This window comes from Microtus oregoni, unplaced genomic scaffold (genome assembly GCF_018167655.1).
Source record: "Microtus oregoni isolate MIOR12 unplaced genomic scaffold, Mior012 000014F_ref0000157, whole genome shotgun sequence".
NCBI lineage: Eukaryota > Metazoa > Chordata > Mammalia > Rodentia > Cricetidae > Microtus > Microtus oregoni.
In genome coordinates, this window is record NW_024543073.1 from 14,818,878 (window position 1) to 14,832,644 (window position 13,767).

Consider the following 13,767-nt stretch of genomic DNA (forward strand, 5'->3'; position numbering starts at 1 on the left):
TTTGGGTAATTAAAGGTTAAATTCTTATGATTAAAGTTAATAGTTCTTTACTGTAATTTATTCTCAACGTGCTCCTCCTGTAATGTTTGAAACCTTTTTAGCTTTTTACATTTGTGGAGCTGTTCTATGGCGTATTAACCAATAGTCTAGGCCTGATCTCAGATGGATTCCACATGCTCTTTGATTGTTCAGCTTTGGTCATGGGACTCTTTGCTGCCCTGATGAGTCGATGGAAAGCAACCCGGATTTTCTCCTATGGGTAGGTATGCTATCAAGGCACTCCGTTTCTTTAAACAGTTCAGATTCCATCTTCAGAAACAAAATACATTACATCCCATAGAGATAATGCCAAATCTTCACTTTTATTTCATTTCAAGTTAATGGGGAATAAGAACTACACATTGACTAATAATACTGACTGGCAGTCAGCTCAACAACATCTGTTTAAAAACAAAGAGAAGAAATGCGACCTAAATCATTTGTGGTTTTGTTCATCATGTTTCTTTGAGGGCATGAAATATTCATGACCATTGGCATCTTTTTTGTTAAAAAGTATTTAAAATTTGAAGTGACTGTATGAAAATATCCTCACATTATGACAATAATTGAACAAATGTCAAATCTCTTTTCATGCAAGTTGTTTTAGTAAGACTTACTCTAGCTAGGCAGTAGTGGTACACGCTATTAGAAAGAGAAGCCATGTCTCATAAAACCAAAGAGAAAAAAAGAAAGAAACCTATTTAAATAAAGATACCCCTTAGTGATTGTTTATATTTTGGAATTCTTGTGTGTGTGTTTTGTTTTAAGTGTGTGTTTGTGTCTGTGTATGTTTGAGTGTGCTGTATGTGTTGGCTGCTTATATGTGTGTACCGTATGCAGCTTATATGTGTGTACCGTATGCATACCTAATGCCCACACTGGCCAGAAGAGACAGTCAGATGACTTGGGACTGAAGTTAGACAGTTACAACTGCTGTGTAGTTGCAGGGACTCAAACTTGGGTTCTCTGCAAAAGCATCAAGAAGTGCTCATAACTTCTGAGCAGTCTCTCCAGACCCAGTGAAAAGAGGATGAACCAAAACACAATAGTTTTGGTAGAGAACAGAATGTGTGCCGTGAGAGATACGGGACACATCAGAAGTTTAGAGAGAGATGATTTGTTGCTACAAAACTAGACAAGGCTTTCTGTAAGAAGGGCTGTATATATACAAAATTCCAATAAATATGTATTTGGGATGACTTTTGAACATAAATAATATTTTTAAATTTTGATAATTTTATATTATTTACTTAGTAGTGTGAAAGCCTGGACTTGTTCCTCACTTATTATAAGTTTATAATGTATATATTTAAAGTACTTGTTTTTCCTTTCTAAAAAGTACTCTGTGTTTTTAGGTATGGCCGGATAGAAATTCTCTCTGGGTTTATTAATGGACTTTTCCTGATAGTCATAGCTTTTTTTGTGTTTATGGAATCAGTGACTAGATTGATTGATCCTCCGGAACTAGACACAAACATGTTGACAGTAAGTATTTCTCTTTCCTCTTTGAGCTCCTGCTTGGTTCACGCTCTTCCGCCAAGGCTCGACTGACCTAGGACAGTTCTGACTTTGTTAAATCAACATGACTTCCATTCTGGTGCATTGTCTCCTCGTGTACTGTTTCATTTCCTGTGGTCTTGGTAACAATTTTACCATGGTGTATTAAAAGAAAAGTTTCTTAAATAAGTCTGAAGTTTTAAGTCATTTTTAAACAAGCTATAGTGATGTATACCTTTAATCTCAGCACTTCAGAGATAGTCCAGAGGACTCTGTTTTATCACATTGCATTGTTATCATGGTTCTATTTTATCTCTGTTATTAGTCTCCTACTGTGCCTGACTTATACTTTATCATGGGTATGTATGTGTAGAACAAAACGCAGCATATGTGGGTGGATTTGGTATCATCCTCAGGCGTACATTGAGGTCTTAAAACATACACCCCAGCCGGGCAGTGGTGGCACATGCCTTTAGTCCCGGCTCTCAGGTGGCAGAAGCCGGCAGATCTGAGTTCAAGGCCAGATAGTTCCAGGACAGGCTCCAAAGCTACAGAGAAACCATGTCTCAAAAGGGGGGGGGATGTGCCCCAACAAAAAAAAAGACTAATAATGTATTTACATTATTACTGCAGGCTTTTAGAAACCAATCCTTAGTCGGGCGGTGGTGGCGCACGCCTTTAATCCCAGCACTTGGGAGGCAGAGTCAGGCGGATCTCTGTGAGTTTGAGACCAGCCTGGTCTACAAGAGCTAGTTCCAGGACAGGCTCTAAAACCACAGAGAAACCCTGTCTCGAAAAACCAAAAAAAAAAAAAAATAGAAACCAATCCTTTTCTCAGATACCTTGGACTAATAATGTTAACTTGTATTATGAAATGTACAGGTTTTGTTATGACTTAATAAATATTTTTTTCTTTCAAGATTGTATTTTTAGATACCTGAAGGCATTTGTACAATGTTAGAGATAAAATCAGAAAAATAAAAATTATACATATTTTACCCAATAGATTACATAACTATTATAACAATTTTAGTTCTTCCTGTACCCCAATCCTTATGCATTGTTTCTGTAGATGGCATGTCTCTTCTGTTGGGGTGCTTTCTGTTAAGCCGCTCTTCATCTCACAGTTTCTCAGGCTCTCTGACTTGGGGTTGCATTCCTCCACAACTTGAGATGTACTCTTAGACCTTGAGTTATGTATCACTAACTTTTTAATGCTGGCACTTGAGTCTTTTAATTATGTGTATTTTGCCTACCTGTATGTCTGTATACCACGTAACAGGCTAGAGAGGTCGTGGGATCCCCTGGAACTGGAGCTGTAAATGGTTGTGAGCTACCATGTAGGTGGTGGGACTCAAATCTGGGTCCTCTAGAAGAGCAGCCAGTGCTCCTAACTGCAGAACCATCTCCCCCCTGACCTATAAGTAGGAAAATGACACTTAATTCTCAAATCACTGAAAGCAGTTTAGAGTTTCGGTTTGCTTGTACAGTTGAACCAATGATGTGCCCATCTGTTTTGAGACAGGGTCTCACAATGTAGCCCTGGCTCACCTAGAACTCACAGAGATCCAACTACCTCTGCTTCCTGAGTACTGGGATTAAAAGTGTGCACCACCATGTACTGCCAGAATTTGCCATTCTTGATCACATTAGAGTAAATTCAAATATGTGTACCAGTTTTTTCTGTTTTTTATTTATTTATTTTTTTTTTAATAATTTTATTTTGGTTTGGGAGCCTGTTCTGGAACTAACTCTTGTAGACCAGGCTGGTCTCGAACTCACAGAGATCCGCCTGCCTCTGCCTCCTGAGTGCTGGGATTAAAGGCTTGTGCCACCACTGCCCGGCTTTTTCTGGTTTTTGAAAGTTAAAATGATCCAAAATTTTTTGCTTGGGGAACTTAGTGACATTTACTGTGAAGTTCTTAAGCTGTACGTAGGAAAAGTATACAGCCATGTAATAGCTTCTAAATAGCAACTTTGTTTTCTAAGTTTAAAATTAAAGTTTTGCCTGTCTCCTTTCTGCTAGCCAGTCTCCATTGGAGGACTGATTGTAAACCTTATTGGGATCTGTGCCTTTAGCCATGCCCATAGCCATGGCCATGGAACTTCTCATGGACACTGCCACTCATCCGATCAAGGCCATTCTCACCATAATCATGGACACGGTGATCACGGTCACAGTCACGGCTTCACGGGTGGAGGCATGAATGCTAACATGAGGGGTGAGTTCTTAGGAAGTCCTGTCTCCTGAATTGATGTTCTTACTTGTTTTTATTAAATATTGACCTGCTGGTGTTACCACTCTAGAGATGGTAGGACCTGGGAAAATGGAGCCAGTAATGAAGCAGACTAAAATCTCATGAAATAGCTGTCTTTATTTAGAGCCTTAGACAATTTGTACTCTGAGGGTTTGGTGCGGGAGAATTGTCTGTATTTTGTCAATCATATTTTAAATAAACGCTGATTGGCCAGGCAGGAAGTATAGGTGGGTTAACCAGACAGGAAGTAGAGGCAGGGTGATGAAAACAGGAAAATGCTGGGAAGGAGGAAGCCCATTTCTCCCCATTCCTGCCCAGATCACCAAAGAAGCAGGGTGTGACCTGCCTGCTGAAAAAGGTACCCAGCCATGTGGCTAACATAGATAAGAATGAGTTAATATAAGCTACAAGAGTTAACAAGAAGCCTGAGCTAATGGGCCAATAAGTTTTATAATTTATGGAGATCTCTGTGTGATTTTCTTTGGGGGCTTGCTGGATGTGGGAACTGGGCAGAAACCCCAACAAGCCAGCCCTCATGTTACAGAATGGCGCCCAACGTGGGGGGATAATGCGTGAAACAATCCCACACCAGTTTGGATTCAAAGGGTTATTTATTTGAGGGGGAAAAAACTTACAAAACACTGTCCTACACGACAGCCAGGAAAGGAGTCTAGTCTTTGGAGCTGCTTTTTAAAGAGAGAGACCACACCCCAGTGAGCTGGTATCTCAGCGACTATTGGCTGAAGAAGCGGGAGGAGCTCCCGCAGCAGGGTTAAGAAAGGTCACGAGTAAAGTTCTCATGAGTTCAAGCTGTATATAATCACAAGGACAAGCCACATGTGACAAAAATGTTTTTCCATGTAGAGAATAGTTTAAACATTTAATTGAACAACAGCAAGCATACTGAGTGATCTGAGTAAACTCACCCCATCTGCTATACCTGGGAGGAGCACAAAACATCTTCCAAAAAATAATCTGTGTTTTGAAGAAACTGAGGTCATAAGACTTTTGTCTTTTGTTTTCTTGGAGTTTTATCACAAGCACTCAGAATTCTCACACGACTCTGTTCATGAACTGTCTTCTGAAATTCTGGTACAATTATTACTCAGGATTTTGTTGTTATTTTTTGGTTTTTTTGTTTGCTTGTTTTGTTTATGAAGACAGAGTTTCTCTGAGTAGCCTTGGCTGTCCTGGAACTCGCTCTGTAGACTAGGCTGGCTTTCCTCTCCTTCTCAAATGCTAGAATTAAAGGCATAAACCTGGTTTATTCGGGATTTTTGTTTGTTTGTTTGTTTGTTTTGTTTTTCGAGACAGGGTTTCTCTGTAGCTTTTTGACTGTCCAGGAACTAGCTCTTGTAGACCAGGCTGGTCTCGAACTCCCAGAGATCCGCCTGCCTCTGCCTCCCAAGTGCTGGGATTAAAGGCGTGCGCCACCACCACCCGGCTCAGGATTTTTTTAAAGGAGAATGCTAAGAATATAGCTCAGTGAAGAGTACTTGCCTAGTGTGCCCAAGGCTCCCAACACTAAAGGAAGAGGGAAGCAGGGACTATAAATGCAGCAGCATTGATCAGCCTGGGGGACACAATGTCAGTGAGGTAAGCTCATCACAGAAAGATGGCTTTCTCAGAAGTCTGCTCTCACGTGATGAGACTTAGGCTCAGCATGGAAAGGGAGCCAGGGAGAAAGGTAAGGACAGATGGGTCCTTGGGCCTGAGGTTCCTAATGAGTAGTTCTGAAGACCCACAGTCTATGAAATCTTACACCTGTAGGCCACATGATGGATTACTATACCATAAAAGGTAGGGAATGTTCACTCCACAATAAAGTCATCTTAACAAATGGAAATGAAGGGGCTAGAGATGCCTACCTTTGATTATTAACATAAAACAAAAAAGGAAATACACTTGTGCTTAAATGTCCATGTTTGAATCAATTGCTGTACCATTAATAAACTTGTGACTGACAAAACAAATATTTTTTTGTACTATAAAAAGACCTGGGTTTTATTCATCTCTTTTGGTATTGAATTGTTTATGCCAGTTAGTAATTTGGGTAATGCCAAAACTTGGCTCAAGCCAGATGGTGGTGGCACCCACCTTTAATCCCAGCCCTCCGGGAGTGAGTTCAAGGCCAGTATGGTCTACAGAGTGAGTTCCGGGACAGCCAAAGCTACACAGATAAAAAAAACTTAGCTTAAGGGAACTGGTACAGTGTGACTTGGTGGGTAAAGGCTCTTACTGATCAGTGATGCCTGTTGGCCAAAATGTAATCCTAGAATCCATGTAAAGGTGGAAGGAGAAAACCAATTCCACAAAATTGCATCTAACCACCACACATGCATCAAGGCATGTACATCCATACACATATATCATCATGCGTAGTAATAAATACATTTTTTTCAAAGAATACTTAATTTTACTTTGTTTTTGTAGGAATAGCTTTTAAGAACATGATTTTTTACACATACCAATTTTACTGCATTATTTTTAAAAGGTCCTTCTGAAAAGATTAAAAAATGCTTGGTTTTGTTTTGTATTTGGTTGTTCGGTAGGTTTTGTAAGGGTGGGGGGAATGAGACAGGGTTTCTCTGTGTAGCCCTGGCTGTTCTAGAACTCACTATGTGGATCATATTGACCTCAAACTTAAAGAGATCCACCAGCCTCTGCCCAAATGCTGTGATTGAAGCTATGTGCCACCACTGCCTGGCACTAAAAGCGCTCCGTTTTTTAGATAGTTATATTACTTTTTTAAAGACAAAATCTTTAAAATTACAAAATTTTAAAGACAAAATGAGCTAGTGTTGAATGCAGAATCGTACTGTGTAACTGACCTGGAACTCTCTGAGACCTGCCTTACATTTTCCTCTTGAGTGCTGGGATTAAAGGCCTGAGCCACTCAGCAGTAGAGCCTTCCCAGACAGATACTGTGTCACGATTGCCTGCGCCTTACAGAGTCTGTACTCTGGGTTCCTTGACAGTAACTGTGCTTTAGCCACTAACAAGGGCCTGGCACTGAGAGGTGTCAGCAGTGCTGTGAAGAGGCCGGTTAGATAAACTGTCCTTGCTCATGTCCTTAACATTTTATTTGTAGGTGTATTTCTCCATGTTCTGGCAGACACGCTGGGCAGCATTGGTGTGATTGTTTCCACAGTTCTTATAGAGCAGTTTGGATGGTTTATTGCCGATCCCCTGTGTTCTCTTTTTATTGCTGTGTTAATATTTCTCAGTGTTATCCCACTGATTAAAGACGCCTGTCAAGTCTTACTTCTGCGACTACCACCTGAATATGAAAAAGAACTACATATTGCTTTAGAAAAGGTAATTTCCTCACTACTTTATCCTTTAAAAATAGCGCTTAAAGTTGAGTAATTGTTTTAACAAATAATAAGGTATAAATTAATATAATACAGTTTATCTTAAAGAACATAAATATAGTAGATCTGGCCTTAGTGGCTCAAGCCTGTAATCTCTGTTGCCCTGGAAAGTAAGATAAGATGAGCAAAAGTTTAAGACTAGCCTGGGCAACTTAAGTGAGTCTGTCTGAAGATAAAAAGAGCTAAGAATATGTATATTATAGTGACAGAGTACAGGGGTGAATGGGCAGGAGAGGGAGAAGGAGGGAGAAAAAGACAAGACAGTACATAAACCAAGAACTGAATAAGATTCTGTATGACAAAGATGCTAAAAAAAAGATTTTTTAAATGTATTATATATACATTGTTCTGCCTGCAGGTCAGAAGAGGGCACCAGATCTCATTACAAATGGTTGTGAGCCAACATGTGATTGCTGGGAATTGAACCCGGGTCCTCTGGAAGAGCAGCCAGTGCTCTTAACCACTGAGCCATCTCTTCAGCCCTGATGCTAATTTTCTAATCTCTATTCAGTTCTTTGTCATTAGAATTTTGTTTTTGGTTTCTTTTGGTCTCTTTTCAGTATTATTTTAAAATAAGGCAAGAAGCTATGATTCAGTCAATAAAGTACCCACCTCACAACCCTGAGGATCTGAGTTCAATCCCCAGAACCCGTCTCAAGATGCTAGTCATGTAATGTCACCTGTACTCCCAGGGGACCAGGATAGCCTGATTTATAAGCTCCAGGCCTGTGAGATGCCTGGTTTTTGGGTTTTTTGTTTTGTTTTGTTTTGTTTTTTGATTTTCGAGACAGGGTTTCTCCGTAGCTTTTGGTTCCTGTCCTGGAACTAACTCTGTAGACCAGGCTGGCCTCGAACTCACAGAGATCCACCTGCCTCTGCCTCCCGAGTGCTGGTGCGTATGCCACCACCGCCCGTCAAGATGCCTTGTTTTAAAGATGGATGGTATTTTTAAGGAAAACCTCACTAACCTCCACAGACAGACAGATACACATACACACACGTGTGCACATAAAAAGCTTATTTGAAAAAGTGCTTTAAGGGGCTGGAGAGATTGCTCAGCGGTTAAGAGCACTATAACCCCAGTTGTAAGGGATCTAACACCCTCACACAGACATACATGCAGGCAAAACACCAATGCACATAAAATAAAAATCATTTTTTAAAAAAAGGCACTTGAGAATAAACAAGAAAATAAACTTACAGAATTAACTGAGTAATTAGTAGAAGCCTGTTTTGTGATTATAAAGTTATAGAATTAGTTCACAAACTGATAGTATGTACTTATACCTTTTTTCCTTTTTTTTTTTTTTTTTTTTTTTTTTTTTTTGAGATAGCGTCTTGCTACATACCTCTGGTTGGCCTGGTACTTACTGAGTAACCTAGGGTAGCCTTGAATTTGCGGCAGTTCTTCCTCAGGCTCACCAGTGCTAGGATTATAGTTTTCATTTTAATGAGTTACTTAAGTCTAGGATTATAGTTTTCATTTTAATGAGTTACTTAAGTTTTCTCACATTCTCATAATCAATGAATACTATATCGTACTTCTTTTAAAAGATTTTGTTGCTGGCTTATTTTTTGAGATAGGGTCTTGTGCTAGGAATACAGGCATGTTCCACCACCATCTATTTTTTTTCCAGTATGAGGGACTGAACCCAGGGCTTTGTACGTGTTAGGCAAGCCCTCCATCAACTAACAACATCCTCAGTTCTAAAAAGTATTTTTTTTTATTTTAAAAAATATCTCATAAGGATAAATTGCCGTTTACCTCTCTAGTTGGCAGCTAGCAGAACCTGGGAGGGCGGAGCCTAAAGATGAGGTGGCCTGACAGTCTCATGACATAGCAGCTTTATTCAGAGCCTCAGTTTACACTCTGAGAGTTAGGAGTCACGTGAGCAAAGTGTCCCAGTCACAAGGACAAGCCGAATGTGGCAACAACATGGGCTTTTGCAGAGGCATATGGATAAATAACAGTAGCCAGGTGTAGGAGTGCTCTGAAGAACACTCACAGGTCCCATGGGAGGTGCACAGAAGCATTCCAAGAACAGTTCGTGTTTTCAAAGAAATTGAGCTCACAAGACTCTGGTTTTCTTGGAGTTTACCCACAAACACTCAGAATTCCCCTCACGCAGCTCCATTCACTGACCATGTTCCAACAGTTAAGAGCACTTGTTGCTCCTACAGAAGACGCAGGTTCAGTTCCCTGCACCCACATGGCATCTTGATTGTCTGTAAATCCAGGGGATCCAGTGACCTTCATGAGCACTGCACACAGTGTATTTACATACATGAAAGCAAAACATTCACACACACACAAAAACTGTATCTTTAAATAACAACAACACATATGCCCATTACAGAGAAGTTTGAAGTACAGCAAAATATAAAGAAAAATGAGATGAAATTTGACAGCACTTTATAAGTTGTTTCACTGCATAAAATACTTGAGGGCTGGCAGTGGCTCAGCAGGTTAGAGCACTGGCTTATCTTCCAGAGGACCCGGCGTCAGTTCCCAGCATCCACGTGACTGCTCCCAGTGGATCCAACCCCCTCTTCTGGCCTCTGAACACCATGCACACACATAGTGTGCGTACACATGTAGCCAGAACACCCATATACATAAAAGAAAAACAAAAATAAATACTTTAGCTTTCTCCATTTAATACCATTTTGAAGAAATGTATATGTTAATGGCAATGCAATATTACATTTATTTAGCCAGTTTTCTGTAGTTGACAATTTAGCCAACCCTCTGTCTTGAAAACTAGGCTGTCTTTTAAATCTGTTATCTCTGTGACTGTATGCATGTGTGCGTGTACATTATCGCTGTAAAGGAAGCTATAGTTAAGTAAATATGCCCGGGCAATGTTTGGAGTAGGCGAAATATGTTCTCTGTGTCTTGAACAGCTTATTATAAACTGTATCCTTTTATTTCTTTGACCTCACCATAATGATTCCTAGATCAAATAATCTGTATATATTTTATAAAAATCATGTATATCACCTCTCTACTTAACTTCACAGATACAGAAAATTGAAGGATTAATATCATACCGAGACCCTCATTTTTGGCGCCACTCTGCCAATATTATAGCAGGAACAATTCATATACAGGTGACCTCTGATGTGCTGGAACAAAGAATTGTGCAGCAGGTAACTTTTGTCTGTGATAATTCACTTATAAGATTCTATACACTATAGGGCTTAGTAGCCATTTACTCATAAAATATCAATCTTGCTGGACCTGGTGGTGCTCGCCTTTAATCCCAGAACTCAGGGACACGGAAGCAGGCAGAGTTCCATGAGTTCTAGGCCAGCCTGGGCTACATCTCAAGACCCTGTCTGAAGAACAAAACTGTACTAACTACATTATTCTAAATTCTTTAATTTTCTGAATTTTTTAACAGATTACAGGAATACTTAAAGATGCTGGAGTAAACAATTTAACAATCCAAGTGGAAAAGGAGGCATACTTTCAGCATATGTCTGGCCTGAGTACTGGATTTAATGATGTTCTGGCTATGACAAAACAGATGGAGTCTATGAAATACTGCAAAGATGGTACTTACATCATGTGAGGTGTGCCCATGTGCATGGACTGTGGAGGCTGAGTGTGTATAATGTCACATCAGCATGAAAGTTGCACACAACAATACAAAGCCTTTTAAAGCTCCCTGCTGTTGGATTAAGGAGTCTTTTAAAAGAAAATTGAAATGCAGAATGAAGCATTATTTGTACAAGAAAACTGTTACTCTGTTTGAATTATGTGTATCAGACTCTTAAATATGAATGAACATGATGTAATTATATCACATCATCTTCAGAAATGGACACATAATGATGGATTCTGGTAAAGACCAAATTTCTTCTGTGCATTTATTTTCTATCAGAAAGCATCCCCACTGTGAATATGTATTTACATGTTTATTACAAAGACCCAGAGGAAGTTTTTAGTCGATTTTTTGCATATCTGAAAGACAAAATGGGAATAAAATTCTATATTTATGAATTTTCTGTATATAAAACTGATTTCTAATTATAACTTAAGTATATTAAGTAAAAACTGTATTTCCACTTGAAATGTAAATTATTCAGGAGAAATTTCAACCCTGATTTGAGATAAACAATGAGAATAGAGAACTATAATATAGTTTCTGATGTATTACATGATTTAACCACTCCATTAAATAAATTTTTTTATTTTTGGTAGTATTTGCAAATGAATAATTGATTAGGGCAAAGAACTTGCACTGAGTTGTGTCATGTTACTTTCTGTTGTCTTGCATCTCGGAAGTAGAATATCCTGTCTTGTGTGCATCTTACACCCCAAGACCCTTCTCATCCATCTGCCCACTAGAAGAAGGCTGAGTGAGATGGGTCAAAGACGCTTGGCAGATTTAAAACAAGAGTCTATAAGTAAGAGAAGAACAGTCACAGTGGCTAGAAGTGCCACCATAGGGTGATTTCCAAGACTACTAAGTATGGCAGCAGTGAACGTGAGGTTGAGAAGGAACATTATCCCAGCCAGTGTAGGGCCCAGCCATGTTAGAGTAAGAGAATAGCGTGGGGTTCATAACTCCATGTGAGTCAATACCCTAGACTCTGGCTGCTTATTGAGGGAGATACTTACAGATAGGTTTCACCGCGGTTTCATAAAAGAGAGGAAAGAAAGGCAGGTCTCCAAAAGAATCAAAAAAGGTATTTGAGCTTTGGGTGTGGAACACTCTTAACTCTGGACAGGTGACCCCATGGTGACAGAGTTCGCATCTTTGCTTCTTGACCAAGCAGGATTTGAAACAATCTGGTCCAATGTCATACTGGTCTCTGGGAGAATTTTACGAAAGACTCGATCTCCTGGGTTGTATAAAGAGGTGACCCTGAAAAGGTATATTGATACCTGGGGTTGACCTTATCCTAGTACTCAGTGATCTATCTTCCTTGGATTGGAGTCTGGAATGTCAAGGTCTTCTGCCAGGTCTGAGCCATTGATTCTGAGAGTGTGTAGACAGTATTGCCTGCAGCTCTCTCTCCCAGGATGTCTACAGTCTGAGACTTCCTCCTCTATAGGGACCGCCACCAATATTAGCCTCCTCATCCTGATGCATATAATAAAGCTGCTGAATTTTCTGGCTGCTGCAGGTGCATCCCCCTAAGAGCCTACATCCTATCAGATCCCAGCTTTTCTGAACACATTCCTGTTGCTTATTCAATATCTGTGACCTCCTCTGGTCAGCCCCAAAGCCATGCATGTCCTGGCAAACATGGCAGTTTCCAAAAGGACCATTTCTTTAAATGCTATTAGAACGTTATCAGGAGCTGGGCAGTGGTGGCTGACACCTTTGATCCCAGCACTCAGGAGGCAGAGGCAAGCGGATTCTGTGAGTTTGAGGCCAACCTGGTCTACAGAGCTAGTTACTGAGTTAAGGGGTCTCCTTTTCTTCCAATGCACTCTAGTCTGAAAGTCTGTTTTATATGACTTTGTTCACCTCCCAGGGACCAAATAATTCCAAAGACAGTTTGAGGTCACTTTGACAGCAGACCAATTCAGTTCAGTAGCTGAACCAATTTTAGGGCCAAGATTTAGAGCCTAGTTACGATTTAGATGAAGCTTTTCTGTCCTCTACCTGGAGAGCGTGGGAAGCATCAGATTGAGAAAGACTACACAGGTCTGAGGTTCCTAAAATGACTATTTCTTGACTGGTGACAGTTGGCTTCGTTGCCTGTAGAAAAGGTGTTCACTGTCACTCTAGAAGTGGCATGAGCCCTCAAACTCCCTGTCTCATTGTGTGGCAGGCCGTGTGCAATTTGAGTGCGTCGTCTTGCTATCCTAGCTACAATAGCGTTAGGAGCTGTGTGTTTCGGAGCAACGTGCAAGGCTTCTCAGAACTTGACATTCCTGGGCGCTGGTGGTGTGCCATTCATGGTTCAACCTTGGACCCTGTGTCCAGGATAACGTCCATAGTTCTCACTGGTGACTCCAGAACACGGGGACTATTCTCCACCAAGAGCTTCCAGCTAAGTCAGACTCCCAAAGACCCGAGTAAGAGCACATGTAAGAAATCCCAGAATGGGGGCTGGAGAGATGGCTCAGAGGTTAAGAGGATTGCCTCCTCTTCCAAAGGTCCTGAGTTCAATTCCCAGCAACCACATGGTGGCTCACAACCATCTGTAATGAGGTCTGGTGCCCTCTTCTGGCCTGCAGCATACACACAGACAGAATATTGTATACATAATAAGTAAATAAATATTTAAAAAAAAAAAAAAAAGAAATCCCAGAACGTAAGAGCTTTTAGGAAAAGGGAAGGATTGGGGAAGTCTCAACTAAGCAACCTGAGACACGAAAGGGGAAATTATGTCACCATGCCACCTGATTCTCCCGTGTTCTGTACCTCCACACCAGACTGCTGGCTAGATCAAGGGTTGGCGTACTGGGTTGTTTTATGTCAACTTGACACAAGCTGGAGTAACTGGAAAGGAGGGAACCTCAATTGAGAAAATGCCTCCGTAGATCTGGCTGAAATGTCTGCCGTCCATGCTGCCTCGGTAGGCTATAGGACGCCCACGGTCCCTGCTGCTGCTGGCTGTTGTAGGCAAGGGAGCAT

General features: G+C 40.6%; 1 protein-coding gene across 1 annotated transcript in view; it reads left to right on the forward strand.

The window, feature by feature from the left end:
* Positions 1–11,374, forward strand: part of Slc30a5 (solute carrier family 30 member 5) — a 28,207-nt gene extending 16,833 nt beyond the window's left edge. The window contains exons 11-16 of the mRNA XM_041663669.1: positions 102–259; positions 1,395–1,524; positions 3,563–3,758; positions 6,886–7,112; positions 10,190–10,318; positions 10,573–11,374. Coding sequence (XP_041519603.1) covers positions 102–259; positions 1,395–1,524; positions 3,563–3,758; positions 6,886–7,112; positions 10,190–10,318; positions 10,573–10,743 — 1,011 coding nt within the window. The 3' untranslated portion in view covers positions 10,744–11,374. The remainder of the gene's footprint in view (positions 1–101; positions 260–1,394; positions 1,525–3,562; positions 3,759–6,885; positions 7,113–10,189; positions 10,319–10,572) is intronic.
* Positions 11,375–13,767: the final 2,393 nt, after the last annotated feature.